Source organism: Mustela nivalis, assembly GCF_964662115.1.
Source record: "Mustela nivalis genome assembly, chromosome: 5".
NCBI lineage: Eukaryota > Metazoa > Chordata > Mammalia > Carnivora > Mustelidae > Mustela > Mustela nivalis.
The window spans coordinates 53,646,531-53,663,128 of NC_139024.1; the positions used below are offsets into that span (position 1 = coordinate 53,646,531).

At 43.4% G+C, this 16,598-nt stretch overlaps 1 protein-coding gene across 1 annotated transcript in view; it reads right to left on the reverse strand.

The window, feature by feature from the left end:
- The window catches only part of UST (uronyl 2-sulfotransferase), a 299,167-nt gene that overhangs the window by 182,120 nt on the left and 100,449 nt on the right, over positions 1–16,598 (reverse strand). Inside the window, exon 2 of the mRNA XM_082730337.1 lies at positions 1,732–1,775. Coding sequence (XP_082586463.1) covers positions 1,732–1,775 — 44 coding nt within the window. The remainder of the gene's footprint in view (positions 1–1,731; positions 1,776–16,598) is intronic.

Sequence of the window (16,598 nt, forward strand, 5' to 3'; positions counted from 1 at the left end):
GGCCAGCTCAGCAAGGTCAAGGACCCTAGGCAGATTAAGGAGGTGGTCCCAAGCCAGTTACCAAGGATCACATCAAGAAGGCAAGTTTATATGAAGTGGGCCTGGGTCTCTCTGCTAGATAAAACCCCATTTATCAAACCTGAAACCCTAAATAGTGTCCCAACATGCCACTGAGACAAACAGCTGATGGGTCCCACACAGCCAGCCTCACCCCCTTTCCCTGCAGAACATAGAAAGTAGGGGGCGGTTTGCTGGACTCCTCTTGGGAGAGAAGTACAGTTAGTGGTGCAGGAACCTAGCAGGGCATCCACACCATTCTTCTCCCCCACACCCACTCATCTTCCCTTCCAGACTGTTTGTTTTCCAAAGAAAATTTGTTTTCACTGTAAGATGAGTTACAACAGTGAGTCATCATTACATGACTAAGTAGCCTTTATAAAATAAGCCATACCACTCTCTCTAGGCCATCAGCAGTAAAAAACAACACAGAAAATGTCCAGGGACATTGTTTTCTCTAGATTCATGGCCTTTAAAGCAAACATGGTCCCAAGAACAGCACCATCAGCAACACTTGAGAGATTGTTAGAAATGCAAGTTCTCGGGTCCTACACCAGACCTACAGAATCAGATACTCAGGGGTCTGGGCCCAGCAATCCGGGTTTTAGTAAGCCTTCAGGAAACCCTGAGGCAAGCTCAAGTTTGAGAACACTGGCTGAGTGGAAGAAACCTGGGCTGGGAGCCAGAAGACCTTATTTAGATTCCAGCTCTGGATTCCATGGTCCAATTCAGTGAAATTTAATGAATAGTCACGATGTGCTACTGCAAGGGTGGGGATGCCAAGAGGAGCTAGACATGGTTCTTATCCATGGATGGTATCGAACTTTCATATTCTTTTGCTCCTTCAGGATAGGGCTTATTTTGTTCTGTCACTCTTGTTTTGTTTCATGTTTGTATTCCCGGTGCCCGCCAGCATCACAAGCCCCCACTATATATGCAGTGGACCAAGTGGCAGAGCTAGTCATAACTGTGATAAATACCACTGAGCCATTCATCAATAATCGTAATGTTCCTCCAGTCTAGTTAACATGAGCCACTGTTTATTTAATGCTTATTGCATTAAATAAGCATGAATGTCATAGATCAGCTCATTGGATACTGTTAGATGTCCTGTACTGTGGGTACTATGGTTAATCCCCCTTTGCACATAAAAAAACTGAGGCTCCTAGTATTACATAGTTTGTCCAATGTCATACAGTGAGTGGCAGAGCTGGTGATGCCCCCCGGAAGACCTTGTTCCAAAGCTTATAGTCTTACAAAGAGTAGAGTATGTCTTCGAATCCCACAAGCTCAAAAGCCAACTTTGAGATAAATTTCCAGCCTCTAAGCTTACTGGGTGCTTAAAACTCTACTTTGTAGGTCATCATCATAAGTGATCCAAGACTGTCTTCATTATTCTCATTCTCTGGTATATCGATTGGTGTTCACTGAGCTTAAGAGAGTAAATAGTAGTTGGGAACTCCACTAAGAGGTCACTGGACTATTCTGACCCTTAAAAATCAGGCCAAAACTGCTTATAGGTTCTTCTCCTCACTCTATGTCAAAGATGAACTTGATGTCTGTCATCTACTTTCCTGTAAACAATTCAGGGCCAGGAGGGCTCTGGTTGGGATTGTTGGAGGCTGTAGGGACTGAGAAAGGAAAGGGGATCTATGCCACAGGCAAAGACCTTACCTTACTAGGAGGCGGTCCATGATCATCCAAGTAAGTGGAATTTCCTAGGGGAAGAAAGAAGAAAGTTGGTGAATTGATACTTTTAAAGCCAAAGTGATTTTAGAGCAAAGTCATTGAAAACAAGCATCCTAGGTATATCCCTGTTTAGAAAATTGTAACAAAGAACAATGGGTTATTAACTGCCAGTTTGGTGGGATTTTGTCGATATCACCATGCTCGATTACAGGTCCAACAGTTACAAACACTGTACATACGTTGGTGTGTGTGCTCACATACAAATGCAGAAATACGCACCACAGTCCCTCACCCTGTATCTGTTGAGTTTACTATAGACCAGTGGTTCTCAGTGTGTAACCTGAGATGATGCAGTGTGCAATTGAGTGATGCAAACCTCAGTGTGCATCAGAAGTGCCCATGGAGCTTGTGAAACACAGACTGACTGGGTCCACAGTATCTCTGAGAATTTGCATCTCACAAGCTCCCAAGTGATGTTGATGCTGCAGGTCCTGGAATGAGACTTTGAGAACCCTTTACTGCACTGTTCTCTACTTTGTCTTGACTATTGATTTTCCTTGGTTTTTCCAGTCTCACTTGCATTAGAAGCTTGATCTGTCTTTATGAATAACCGCTTACTGGCTTGTGTGCCTCAGAGGGGTTAGGACAGAAACCAAAAGTCACTGAGCTCCTTTTATGTAGCAGGTACTCTGCTCAGGCTTTCCAGGATTTCATTTAATTCAAATATTGGAGGTGGGTTATAATTATCCTCACTTACAGAGGAGGGAACAGAAGCCTAGAGAAATCCAGTAATTGGCTCAGGGTCATCCCCTGTTAAACTGCAGAAAAGACAGAAGACTATATTTTCCAGAGTGTGCTTGGGCATCTGCTGCTCATCTGAAAAGCCTACCTACTGGCTTTTCCAGAGCTTGGAAATGGACAACACAGCCTGGGCACTGAGCCCGCAGCCCCGGGCACCAGACTGGCAACATGCGTGCAACCACGGGGGAGCCAGTGATGTGCTCGTATATTCAGAAGCTCCCTCCAGGGAGACAGTACTTGTCAGTCAGAAGAAATTACCTCCACAAAAAGTGAAGATGGCCAGTCTTTCTAACACAACAAAATAAGGACAATATTAGAAACACAAGGATACCTAGAGAGAACAGTAGCTTAAGGAATAAGGTAAATGTTCCAGTTGAAGTAGATGAAAGGTGCTTCTTTAGGAGAATGGAAAAGTGACTTAAGAAATTGAAATAAAAAGAAGAAGTAGGGGGCACCTGGCTGGCTCAGTGGGAAGAGCATGCAACTCTCGATCTCGGGATCGTGAGCTCAAGCCCCACGTTGGGTGCAGAAATTAACTATTTAAATAAATCACCTTTTTTTTTTTTTTTTTTTTTTTTAAGGGAGAAGTAGAACTTAAGACAGAGAGAGTTCAAATGGGGAAACTTATCCAAAACATAACAAATAGGTGGGGTTTTTTCCCTTTTTCCATACCGGGGCATCAGCCATTTCTCTTTCTTTGTAGTCTTCTGATCTATCACCCACTTGATGGCCACAGTGACTGTACACTAATGGGCTAACATTAGGGTACAACAAAGGGACAATAGAGCCCAAATTTTGTGTCTGAGACACATAGACACAAACACCTGGCATGCGTATGATTGGGTTATTTTCAGGAAACTTTGAAATGTAAATACGAGTAACAATTTGTTTGATCTTAATTATTGCTCTGCACTCCACTGAGAACACACAGAAATAGAAATTTATCTGACTTAATAAAGAGGACGTGTATGAAAGAATCCAGAAAAATGACTGCCTCAGTCTTAAGTATTCAGAACTATTGTTACGTAATATAGTCAGTATGGCTGTGGGAGGGTCTCATCACCTCGTCCTGTGAATGTGTCCTTCCAGAAGGGACCTGAGAAAGCCCATCAAACTGCAGCCATGTTTCCAGGTATCAGTCTCAGGGACCAGACAACTCAAACAACTAAGTGTTTTCTAAAATACTAGAAGATTCCACAAGACACAAAGTTCCTACAGATGAATGACTTGAATGTCTGACTGCCCCCTCACACTCCAGACTCGGCTATGCATGGACTCCTTAGCACCTCAGCCTGGATGTCTATAGGCATCTCACACTTGGCCAGTCCAAAGTCTTTATTTGCTGCAATTTCCCACCTCCTCCCTCCACCACGAACTGCCCCCCCCATCCTCCTTATCTGGTCACACAACACATCCCTTCCCCTATGGGCTCCAAAGCCCAAAAGTCATCCTTGATCCATTCTCTTTCCCTTACTCAACCTGTACCAACCCAGTCACAGGTCCCATTGGGTGAGCCTTCAAATCATCACTCAGATCTGATCACTTCCCACCAGCCCCTCTGGGCCATCTGAGAGAACCCTTGCATCTCCTCACTGGTTACAAATTTGCTTCTCTACCTATGTAGCAAACAGAGGGATCTTTTAACCTTATCCATCAGGCCATGTCAGCTCTCTATTTCAAACCTATTTCTCTAAAAACAAAATAGTCAACTCTTTCCACGGCCTATACCCCCACATGACCCAGGCCCTGCCCTCCAACCACACCCACCACCAGCTGCAACAGCCTTCTCTTGGTTCCACAACACACTGACCTGTTGTAGGCTAGGGACCTCCTCAATTAGCTCTTTCCTCTGTAAGAAAAAACTCTTCTCCACCTCCATCACTGAGGCTTAGCTGAAATATCCCTCCTTTCTTCCATCTCCCTCCTTTCTTCCCTCCTCCCTCCCCCCTTCCTTATAGAAGACCTCACTTCTTTCTTTCTGCAGAGAAAGGGAGAGGGCTGGCCCCTTTTGGTCCATGCGCCATGAGCCCTCCTGTCTTCTCCACCAGCAGATCCCGAGTGCCCCTCCACAGGTAGGTTTATTAGAACACAGAGGCTATAAATGTTAATACTTTTAACAGAGGTACAGAAAAGGAAAAGAAAAGCTCCACACATTTCTTTAATTGGAGACAGCAGGTTTTTATTCTCCTGGGGTCTAACTGTACTATTATCTGGTATATAGGCAGAGCTTTTCATCCTAGGAGCTTATGCTTTCATACTGCAAAGTAAACAAAACCGTCAGAATCGTCAGACTTGAAGCTGGTAACTTGTCGTCTGTGGAGATCAAAGGAGAAGCCCTGTTACCCAAGTGAGCCTCTCTGAATGGGCTCCCTGTCACCAGACAAGGTCTTGCTACTCTGTCTCATGGGAAGCTCAATGGATGGTGTCTAAGTGGGGAAGGAAGTCAAACGAAAGCTGCCCAGGCCTTTGGGCTTGGAGTTCAAGATGTAAATTCAGGAAGAAAAGGCAGAGGAGGGCTGATGAAGGTTCTGGAGCCAGGACAGAGGATAAGCACTTAGCTGCCACCCACCTCTATGTGCCCTGGGAACCCCAGTTTCTGATCCCAGGTGGCAGGACCCTGTGAGGCATTATCTTTTCTTTTTGAAGGCTAACAGGGGCATATCATTTCATTTCTTTCAGAAAGTAACCCACATCTTCAGAGCTCTGGCTTCATCCTCCTTTTCATGTCTTAAGTCTTTTCTTTCAGGATCAAGGGTAATGGTATCTAGTCAAACTAGAAAAAACAGAAAGGCACACACCCCACAAGTTTCCACTCCCACCACTGGGCACATTTTTCAGAAAGGTCTATCTCCAAACTGCCAAGAAATCACTAGCTCAGGTGGCTCAGAGCTAAGCCTCTCACAGAAAGTCAAGCTTATCCAGGCTGCTGAGGTAGGAACTATTTGAAGCCTTTGAACATGGAGACTGGTCTACATCCTGATGGTAGTCATGGTTACGTGGCTCTGTATTTGGGATAAAATTTATAGAACTATACATCAAAACCAACACCAACAGAATCCTCATGGTTTAATGATTTTTCAAATGTCCTGGCTAGAAAGCAGGTGATCTCAGACTTTGCAATCAGCTAAATTACAACACATTCTAAATCTCGACCTATACATCTAGCCCTTCATGAGGAGACCTCCCTGGGAGGTGGTAAATAGAACACAAGAAACCGTGCACCAGTGCACAAAGGAGTTAAATCCACGTATGGAGGAGCTACAGTATATGCACTTACTAGAGTGTATATGGATGACCAGGGTCTCTGCAGGGCTATATGCCATCAACGGCTACCTACTTCTCCCATCATACAAACTATTTGCAACAAAGAAGCATTTTAGGAAACTCATGTGAAGTCTGATCCTAAAAATTAGGAGGCCAGGGGTTGTGACCAGGAATCTGAAGATGTCTGATGGGTTATAATTGTAGAGTTGGGTTTCGGTGGGTGGAACCCAGGTGCATTGACCGTACAAAGGCCATCCAAGTCTTCCATGATAAGAGCAACAACATGAACAGCCAGAGACAGCATATACCGACAGAAACAGGCTTCAGCTCACTTTATAATAGAGACCATCCCCAGCAAGCATCATCCAACTCTAAATTAATTGCTTTGCCTCCTCAAAGTTTTCCATGTACACATCTGTTGAAATGAAAGAAGGTCCCAAGTTATTATGAGGATATTATTATTATGAGGATTATTATTATGAGGATAATTTCATTCTATGAAAAATGTTCAGAGCACTGCCAACACACAGTAAGCAGCTAGTCCGTTTGCTAGCAGCACTACTTACACTACTCGCTGTACTAACTGTATGGCCAACAGGACTGGCAGCAGGTGCAAAACCTTCCTTCACCGTCTCTTCATCCTCCCGCTCACCTATTTGCAATCCTCACTGTACATTCCACTCGCCTGCAATATTTTTAAGAATGTGGATGCCAGGCTCTGACCTCATTTAGTCTGATTTTAATTCAAAACAAGTCATTTAGCTTTTAGTATTTCCTAAATTTCTGCAGGTCATGCTAATGTCTTGACAGGATTGAGAACCCCCAAGCTACAAAAACACAAATTAGTGTCCTTCATAATTCAGGCTGCACTTTGCTTTCCAGAAATAAAACATAACAGATGGAATTCAGGCTGCTGTTAATCAGGGGTTCCCCCACCCCTGTGACTACTATTTCTAGTGAGAGATCAGGCCACACGAGCACCACATCAAATGGGAATGTTGGTGGCGAGCTGAGTCACAGAACCACTCCTAGCCTCAAGATGGCCACCAGGCATTTCACTGCGAGCACCTGCTCGGGATCTGTAACAAAACTGAAAAGGGCCACAGCCAGCTCACGGGCTGCCAGAGGGCTGGCATGGGCAGTGCTGGGCAGAGGGCTTCCCCCCAACCCACATGGGTTGCCCAACTTTTTTTTTTTTTTTCTAATTATAAATTTTTATTTTTTATAAACATATATTTTTATCCCCAGGGGTACAGGTCTGTGAATCACCAGGTTTACACACTTCACAGCACTCACCAAAGCACATACCCTCCCCAATGTCCATAATCCCACCCTCTTCTCCCAAACCCCCTCCCCCCCAGCAACCCTCAGTTTGTTTTGTGAGATTAAGAGTCACTTATGGTTTGTCTCCCTGGTCTTCACAAGTCTTTTCAAAAATAATTTTTAGAGCCTGCCATTTCAGGACATATTATTTCTGCAAACCATGCTTAGTACATGTTGTCCTGTTGAACCTCTTGTTTCAAGGCAAAAAGGGGAAGGAAAAGTCTAGTCCTCCATCCCCAGAGTTTCCCCAGACCTCACTTAACTCAAACAACTAGAAGGTATTCTGTCAGTCCTGGAGGCACTCATATCTGACCCCTACACGCACTGTGAGGGCCACAAGGATCTGAGAGGAGGAAGCCTCCAGAGGATTCCTGCCAGTGAGGTGCCTGTCTTGGCAGCCTCTGGGCCTGGAGTGGAGAGGGGCTGGGGAAGCTGGTCAGCACAGAGGAGCTTGAGGCCATGCCCACGTGAATCCAACAGAGACCAACACAGCTGACAGAGAAGAAATTTGCTAGAAGCACTGATGTGAAGGACTACTGAACAGAATTAGCCATGTGTTATAAATAGCCACAGTCACTCTTCTGTGTGAGAGAGAGAGAGACAGTGGAAAGGAGCCCCAGGGTAATCTTTTAATGGATTCAGTAAGATACTGTTAATAGCACTGACTGTCACTGGTGACACCGGGTCGCCCAGGGGTAATGGAATACTACAGGCTGCAGAACCAAAGACCTGGGTTCAAACCTCAGTCCTACCTTTTACTTGTTGATGGCCTTGGGAACATCACTTAATTTCCATGAGGCTTAATGTCCTCCTTTGCAAGATGAGGACATTAATAACCGAAGTGACGGTGTTGTTATAAAAAAGAAACAAGACACATGTAAAGCATTCAACACAATTCCTACCTGGCACGTGCTCATCTTATATTATCTGATTTTAGCATTCATATTCAATTTTATCATTTTATTTATTTTTGAGGAAATTAAAGAGAATCCTGAGGTCAGGGGCATAGTTTGTCATAGTGAGGAGGAATATTGATATAAAATAATTATTTGATATTTCCTATTCCTTTCTGATTCTATCTTTGATCTGTCTTCAGAAATATACAAAAAGTTCCCCTAGTTGTTTGAAATACCTCTGTAACGTGCAAGTGAATTTACAGAAACTTGGTGGCCTATAATTTATTCTTGACTCTTTAAGTCTTGCATTAGCAAATCTATTTTTGCCTGAGTTGGTCCCTGAAGAATAAAAATGTTTTAATTCTAATCCCTCTTATAGAAACCATAATATGCATTAGTGTCAGTGTCAAAAGAGCCGCCTCTACACTCTGTCAATTTCGATCAAACACCAGCAGCTCTTTGCAGAGTCTTTCTCTGGCCCCCTTTTAAAATCATACTTCTAAGCGACTGAAATCCTTTCCTTTATTATTCAGAAGCAGCCATTTCACACAGGGTTCTGGTTACCTATAACACAATCATATGGCTGGCATCTCTCCCCCCAAACCCTCCACCCCTGGGAGTCTGGGCTTCTGATAAGACACTGTTAATGAAGGAGTCACTGTTGAAAGCAACACTGCAACCCTGGCTTTGTCCTTGCCAAAAAATTATGTTAATGCCACACTTTCCACCATTAACTATGGGTTACATTTCTCTAAGAGGCAGCTGTCAGCACACACCAGCCATGGTTAACAATGAGGAGTTTGTGTGCTGAGTAAATGTCTCCAATAGCTCCATTTATTATAATTAACGCAGTCCCAAAGACACTGTAATGGAGGAAAATTGCTTGCACAGCTTTATTTAAGATTTAATAAAATTATTTTTCACTGAATTAAAACAAATGGTTTTATTAACTATCGATACTTAAATACATTTACAAAAATGCCTTTCCAAAAAAAAAAAATCTTGAATGTTTACTTAACCAGTTAGCAAAGGCACAAACAGCCTGAAAATACTTTCTTGATGCTAAATGATAAAAATGAGCATTCCAGACACTGAAAAACATATCCGAATTAAAATGTTACCAAGTATGATTTAGATAGTGGTTTCCATTTCAAATAAATTTTAAAAGAGAATTAATGCTCTTCTCTTTATATTTTCAGGCTCAAAAACACTGCTCTGTTTTAGAGTACAGCTCTCTCTCTCTCTTTTTTTTTTTAATTAAATCTGAATATACATCTTAGGATGTCAAGAGCACATTTGTAGATGGAAATTACCTTTGGAGTCCAATGATCAGTGCACCACTGCTGTAATAACAACCTGAATATAAATATGAATTTATTGCCAAATTAGCTCAGGGATTCATCATAATCATATATGATCTTATCCAGGTAGGAACGGTGTATCAAAGAGAAATAGAATCTGCTAGATGTCTGTTTCATTCCCTGAGATTTTCCTCCCAAAGTAATGACTACGGCCATGCCCCTGTGTAACTCTAACACACCCATTCACTCAGCAGCCCCAGCCCTGCACTGGGCAAGGCTCTAAGCAGCAGCCTGATAGGATTTCTTCCATCAGAACATAGCCACCGTGAGAACGGACACTTGCCATCACATGCTTACTTCTCAAAGCACCCCTAATAACTACAGCGGAAGACAGACGGGATGCCGCCGATTAAGAAACAAAACAAGGCTGAAACAATCAGCATCTGTGTTAGTTAGCATCACCAGTAGTTAGCACTGACGCTGATTTAAGCACAGTGAGAAGTATTCTCCAGACCTCCCCCTACTGAGTTCCTATGGCAAGCACGGTATTACGCCCATTTTACAGCAGAGGAAGCCGAGGCTCAGGAAGATGAAGTGATCTGCACCATGTTGCACAAAGAAAATCAGCACAAGATCCTGGTTGTGCTCACAGCTGCCACACCACCCTGTCTTGCCCAGAGACCCCAGCCTGAGGGCCCCAGTATGCTTTGAGATACTGAGTCTTTGGCTCCCATGGTACCTCGAGCTGGGCAGTCTGGGGCTGCTTGGGATGGCCTGGGCAGAGCAGGGTCTGAGCACTTTGAGGAACATCTGGCCCAAACCAGCTACACGGGACCTCAGGCATGTGCCAAGCCCCCAACTCCACCCAAGGGCAAGAGGCTTGTGTGCTGCTGAAGAAAGGAATGTCCTGGGATCCCAAGGAGCCAGCACAACACTGGGGTGAGAGGGGGATGCGAGGGGACAAGTCTGGTGGGGCCCAGATTCCAGGGGCAACTCAGAGCCTCTGGCTACCTCGGGTCCTTTCTAGTTGATGTTCTATTTTTGTGGGGCCTGCTTAGCCAAAGGATGGTCCGCTTTGAACTTTGAGCGTTTGACCTTTCTGCCGTCATCTTATTTTGAAATGCCTGACATAAAAAAGTTAGCTGGGATTAGAAATCCATTCACATGATTGCAAAAGAAAATCCCACATTATATTTGTCAACTACAGAAAAGAAAAAGCTCTGCTTGATTCCTTGAATAAATTGGAATCAACATTTGACGCTGATGTTGATAAACAATTGATGCAAAATTTGGAAGGGTAGTGTGGTGGGCTGGATAATGCCACCCCCGCCCCCAAGGCTACTCACATCCTAATCCCAGACCTGTGAATATGTGACCTTGCATAATCCCACAGGGGACTCTGCAGATGTGATTAAGTTAGGGATCCTGAGATGAGAAGATGAGCCTTGATTATAATCCCTAGAGTCCTTATCGAAGAGAGACAGGATGGTCAAGGTCAGGAGACATGATCATGAGAGAGGATGGTGGGATATGCTTTGGAGATAGAAGGAGAGGCCATGAGTCCAGGAATGTTGGCAGCTTCTTTAAGATGGAAAAGGCAGGGCGCCTGGGTGGCTCAGTGGGTTGAGCCGCTGCCTTCGGCTCGGGTCATGATCTCAAGGTCCTGGGATCGAGTCCCGCATCGGGCTCTCTGCTCAGCGGGGAGCCTGCTTCCTCCTCTCTCTCTTTCTGTCTGCCTCTCTGCCTACTTGTGATGTCTCTCTGTCAAATAAATTTAAAAAAAAAAGATACTTATATCTTAAAAAAAAGATGGAAAAGGCATTTTCCTCTAGAATCTCCAGAGACAATGCCACCCTGCCCACACCTTGATTTGAGCCACTGAGAATCTACTTCAGATGAACTGTGAGATAAGGAATTTGTGTTGTGTTAGGCTACTAAATTTGTGGTAAATCGTTAAAACGGCAACAGGGAGTTAACACAGCTCTTAAAATGGTTTTACATTTTAAAAACCACCTCTTTATGTGAATAAAGTTTCTTGTCAGTGGTAATTCTCAAGAACTTGGAAGAAATTTTCATCAAAAAGACTATATAGGGAATTGGAAGAAGTCTGAAAACTAGCTCATCACTCTCAATGATAAATTTGAAATGTTTCTATTTGTAACTCTTCCGTGACTCCCAAATTTAATACCTCCCCTCATATTTGTATCATCTTTTTCTAATAAGTATACAATAAAAGGAAAACATAATGAATGCTTTCATCAAACCTTGGAGAGATAACCTCCATCCTCACCAGTGGACTTCAGTGTATCATAAAAACATCATTTTCAAAGTGTTTGATGACTGGAAAAGTTTTGTTAATAAACACACAGAAGATCAATCAAATAGACTGCTGTCTTTGAAAAGGGCTTCAGTCCAACAGAACTGCCATTGCTCTAAGTCTGGAATTTTTCTTTGGCTTTGCTATCAGAGCTACTATGGGTCACACACACACACACACACACACACACACCAGATGATTTCAGAACAGGAAAATCACCACAGATAGATAGTCTAATGCCTCACCCCACAGAGGAAATAGCTAAATCCAAAAGGTCAAATAATTAGGCCAAGATCCACGGATAGTTATTAGGTTAGTAGCAAAGGTTAAGAATAGTCCCAGGTTGCTGAAGCTCACACCACAACAAAACAATTTTACTGCACGCCATGTGTTCACCCTAAACATCATTTTTGGCCTTGACCACATTGCCTACTCGCCAAACGTAAGCTGGAAGGACTCTGTGCTTTTCTTAGGTCATCAAGTTACTTCTCCATGAGGAAAGATATTTCATGATTGAGAGGATTAACAAAATATATGCCTCAAACACAAAAGATTATCCCCAGAAGGAATGGCTTGAAGAGAGTTCACAGCCTCTCGAGGCTCATGGCTAATTCAGATGCTCAAATCTCAGCATGTTTTGTTGAAAAGAATACTTGGGAATCAACTTCCATAAATGAATGAAACGCACATGAAATGGTGCCCTGTGTAGAAAAGTATGTGAAATACCTGAGAAAGTACAAGGGGAAAGGGACAGTGGAAGGTGGGTGTGACAGGGAGGAATCAGAGGCAGGACACTCCCAACGTCACCTGTTGTACCTCACGTTCTTATCGAGTGCCTACCCTATGCCAGGCACTGTGCTGGGCCCTAAGGATACAGACATGAGTGAAAAGACAGGATCCCTGTCACACTTTGTCAGTTTGGGCTGTTAGAACAAATTACCACAGGCTGGGTGGCTTCAACAAGGCATATTAATTTCTCACAGTTCTGGAGGCTGGAAGTCTCTGATCAGGATGCCAGCAAGGTTGGGTGTTGGCAAGGGCCTTCCTCCTGGCTTGCAGATGGCTGTGGTCTTGCTGATTCTCACATGAAAGAAAGCGAGTTCTTGTCTCTCTTACCGGGTCACTGATCTCATCAGGGGGGCCCTACCCTCATGACCTCATCTAAACCTGATTACCTCACAAGGGCCCCACCTCTAAGTACCGGCCCATTAGGAGTGAGGGTTTCAACAAAGGAACAAAGTCCCTGACCTCAAGAATAAGAAGCAGTAAAGGATGAACAGAGAGCATTCGAGGCAGATGGAGAGCAGCCTGTGTCGATGGCCCAAGTCAGTGAGGAACCAAGAGAAGACTGTACTGTTTCCCGCAGCTCGGCAGGGAAACCAGGCACAGCTCCGTGTGGGCGGAGTCTCCCCAGCTATGTCTCAAAGAAAAGAGGGACAGGTGTCCTGAAACAGAGTACTGGTGCTGGCACTGGGAGTGCAACCCTCGGAGGAAGGCATGGCATCAGCAGATCCCTACACGATGGCAAGCCCAAATTAAAGACGTCCTCATGACCTTAAAATCAAGATCAGGGATGATGTCTAATTTAAGAGGCAAAGGGAAGTTTGTGCAAAGATGCCAAGGGCTTTGGGGCACGTCTGCAAGGAGCTAATGTTGTGCAGGGCTCCCCTACATCCTCCCAGCAGCCCCCACCTCCGACCCCATTAACCACAGGAGATCAGCAGGGCAGGGCAAGGATCCTCCCCTCACCAGGAAGGAAGCTGAGCCCAAGATTACACAGCTGGGAGGTGTCAGTGCTGGACCAGGACTTCATGGGAACTGCAGTCCGCACTGTTTCAGGGTTCTACATATCATGGGCAGAATAGAGGGGTTTCTGGGGCCATAGCACGTGAGCCTGGAGCCAGAATCCAGATGGAAACAAGTCCACGAGGACAAGAGAGGGAAACGCTGTGGGAAAGTCACTAGCAGGTACTAGTGGGGAAACACCTTGAGCTGGGTTATGGACCAGTACTTGCTTGAAGGTTGGTGACAAACCATGCATATTTTCAAATGGATAAAAAAAGCTCTTGTGCTTCTAGCTGCGTCCCTGCTCGATGGGTGTCCGGGCCATAGCCCGAGGCCACTGGTAAACGAGCGTCTGTGTCTTCTATATTGTAAATGAAACAGTCCTATGTTTGACAGAAAAATTACTTGTCACTTGCCAATTCCCTTCATGCTTTAGGGAAATGAGCACGAAGGAACATTCTACGGCGTGTTTCAGATAAACTGCACTGAAATGATATGCATGTGAGAAAGAGATTTGAAGAGTTGCTCGTAAATGCTGATGTGATTTAGAAAGTGTGCAGATGAAATGAGTCTGATGGCAAAGTCGGTCTGACACAGATGTGGTCGTGCGCACAGAACTATCCCATCTGGGATTATACCTTCATGTACACTTTCAAGTAACACAAGGAAGAGATCATAGTTTCTCCTTTATTAGGTCTTCAGATGTCAAAGAGGATTTTTAAGAGAGCAGCAGAAATTATTGAAATCCTTCAGAGCAGTAATCCTCACAAAATTAACTAGCAATCTAACTTATGAGCCTGGAGGTGTTTATTAAAAAAGAGGGCGTTTCAATAAATTCATCATCTCTCCTTTTTCTATCACCTCTCTAGTTCTATTTTGTATCAGACTTAACAGGATTTCGGTGAGATTTTGTGGTTCATAGAACTGTAATATTGGAAGATAAAACAGGATGCTTATGGCTCCATATGTTACTTCACAGGCACAGATAAACACCACACACACACACACACACACACCTGCAAACACAAAAAAGCCCAAACAAAGTGGTGCTTAAAAATCAGAAAATCCTTGCCAAAGATGAACTGAAGTTAAAGGGAAAAGAATGTGGGGGAAGGATGGTGGACTTTGCAGCAAAACAGTCAAGACAAACAATCCACTAACTGGATATGACCTTGAGCAAGGTCTTAAAGTTTCTAAGTGTTACCTTCCCCACAGGGAAAGCAGGAAGAATAAAACCTACCTCACAGGATCAGGATGAATTAGAACTAGCCTTTATTAACTGCCTGGCATGTACACAATAAAGTGTAGCTCTTATGATTATATTCAAAATAGAGCCAATTTAAAGACATGGTGCATTAAATAAAACCTCTTCCAAGTGATCACATACATAAACATCAGTCCCAGGCACTGAAATATATATCCCTCATTATGCTCTAGAATGGCCCGTCATTGTCTTCCTCCACATTTTTCAGGATTTATGATGGGAGGTTATACCTGGGCATGAATGAAATGTAATTTTTAAAACCCTGGTAGGATTTAGGTATTCCTACGCTTTTATTCTTATTCTGAAAGGTAAAGTGTACAGGGATCATAAATACTCTTCAGCACAGAGTAGATCGGTTTCTTTCTCTAGCAAAGTCTTAATTCTGCCTTTCAACAAAACGAGTTGGGGCAGGGGGTGCTTTCCTGGACCCAGGAAAAGGAGTCCTTCCTAAAAGCTCGACTATCTTGAATTCATCACAGATCTGGAAAAATAATGCCTCTCAAAGTCCCAGTGAGTCACTCACTTTCCTGAACCAATAAAAGGTTGAGTTGGAGGACAAAGACAGATAGTCCCATAGCAGAGGCTAGTGTGAGGTCTCCTGGGAGAAAACCGGAGTTTGTTTTGCATCAAAACAAATGGATGGTTTTTCCTGGTTTTCACACTCATGAATTCCAAATATATCAGAGCCTATTCGATGTCAACTTGCTTGTTGGAAAATTGCTTCTTAAAGATAAGAGTTTTCTCCAATAGCAGAAAACACCAAACAAATAATCTATGCCTCCCCAAAATAATTTTTAACCGTCATGGTGCACCAAGAGAGCCTTAGCTCGTTGAAGGCAGAGCTCTCAGTGTGGAGAGTTGTTTGAAGTGGAATGGGAGCTCAGAGAGGCTGAGCAGTGGCAACGAAGCAGGTGCTGATCAGTCCCAGTCTGAGACGTCAAGGATCTGCCTTTGCTGAATAGAAGGAGGTACCTAGCGACTGCCCTACCTTTCTTCCAATTCTCAGATTCTTTGAAGACCTTTTAAGGCACAAAAAAATGAAACTGCTCATCTCTTAAAAATCCCTAATTTATCAAGCAGATTTCAATCATATGAATAAGTGTGAGTACTATGCATAGGGATATCAGTGACATCACAAAGACATTTTAACTTGGGCATGAGTCTTATTAACACAGAATTTGAAAAATGAGATGGCTATAAACACTATATATATATATATATATATATATATATATATATATATATATATGAAACTTCAACACTGCCTTTAAAAAAGGTAGACTAGGGAAGGGAAAGCCAGTTAATGCAAAATGAGTGTTTCGGGAGCAAGTTCGTGCCAGGCAAATGGATTAAGTGTCATAGGTTTTTCTCAATTTCCTCTATTGTGATGAAGTCTAGTTCCATGAAGATGAGAGAGACTGATTTCAGGACACAAGGACTGATGTTAGAGTTGAGTATGGAAGAATCGAAGGATCCTTGTTAAGGATTTTGTAGAGAAGGTTTTACAAGAGAAGCCACAGACCAGGAGACAAGAAGAATAAGACAAGACTCCAGTTAATCCAGAAGCCTTCAGACTCAAGCAAAGCCACTACAAACCTAAACAAAACCAAAAACCAAACCATGTTCCAGGAGGGCCATAGAAAGTTAAATCAGAGGAGAGTATGTGAGTGCTTTTATATGTAACCAAGAATAACTGAAGAAACCGCTCAGCAATGGAGAAAGTCTATTTCATGATGGTGCAAAGGGGCACTGGAGCAAAAATAACTTGTAAGGATTATAAAAATAATAGTGTAGGTTATAAATAATATGAGAAATTGAATATGCTAATGGAATCGTGCTGATGAAGGCTGGAAACAGAGAATTAGGTTAGGCTAGCTAATAGAACTAGGGAGCAGTAAAAA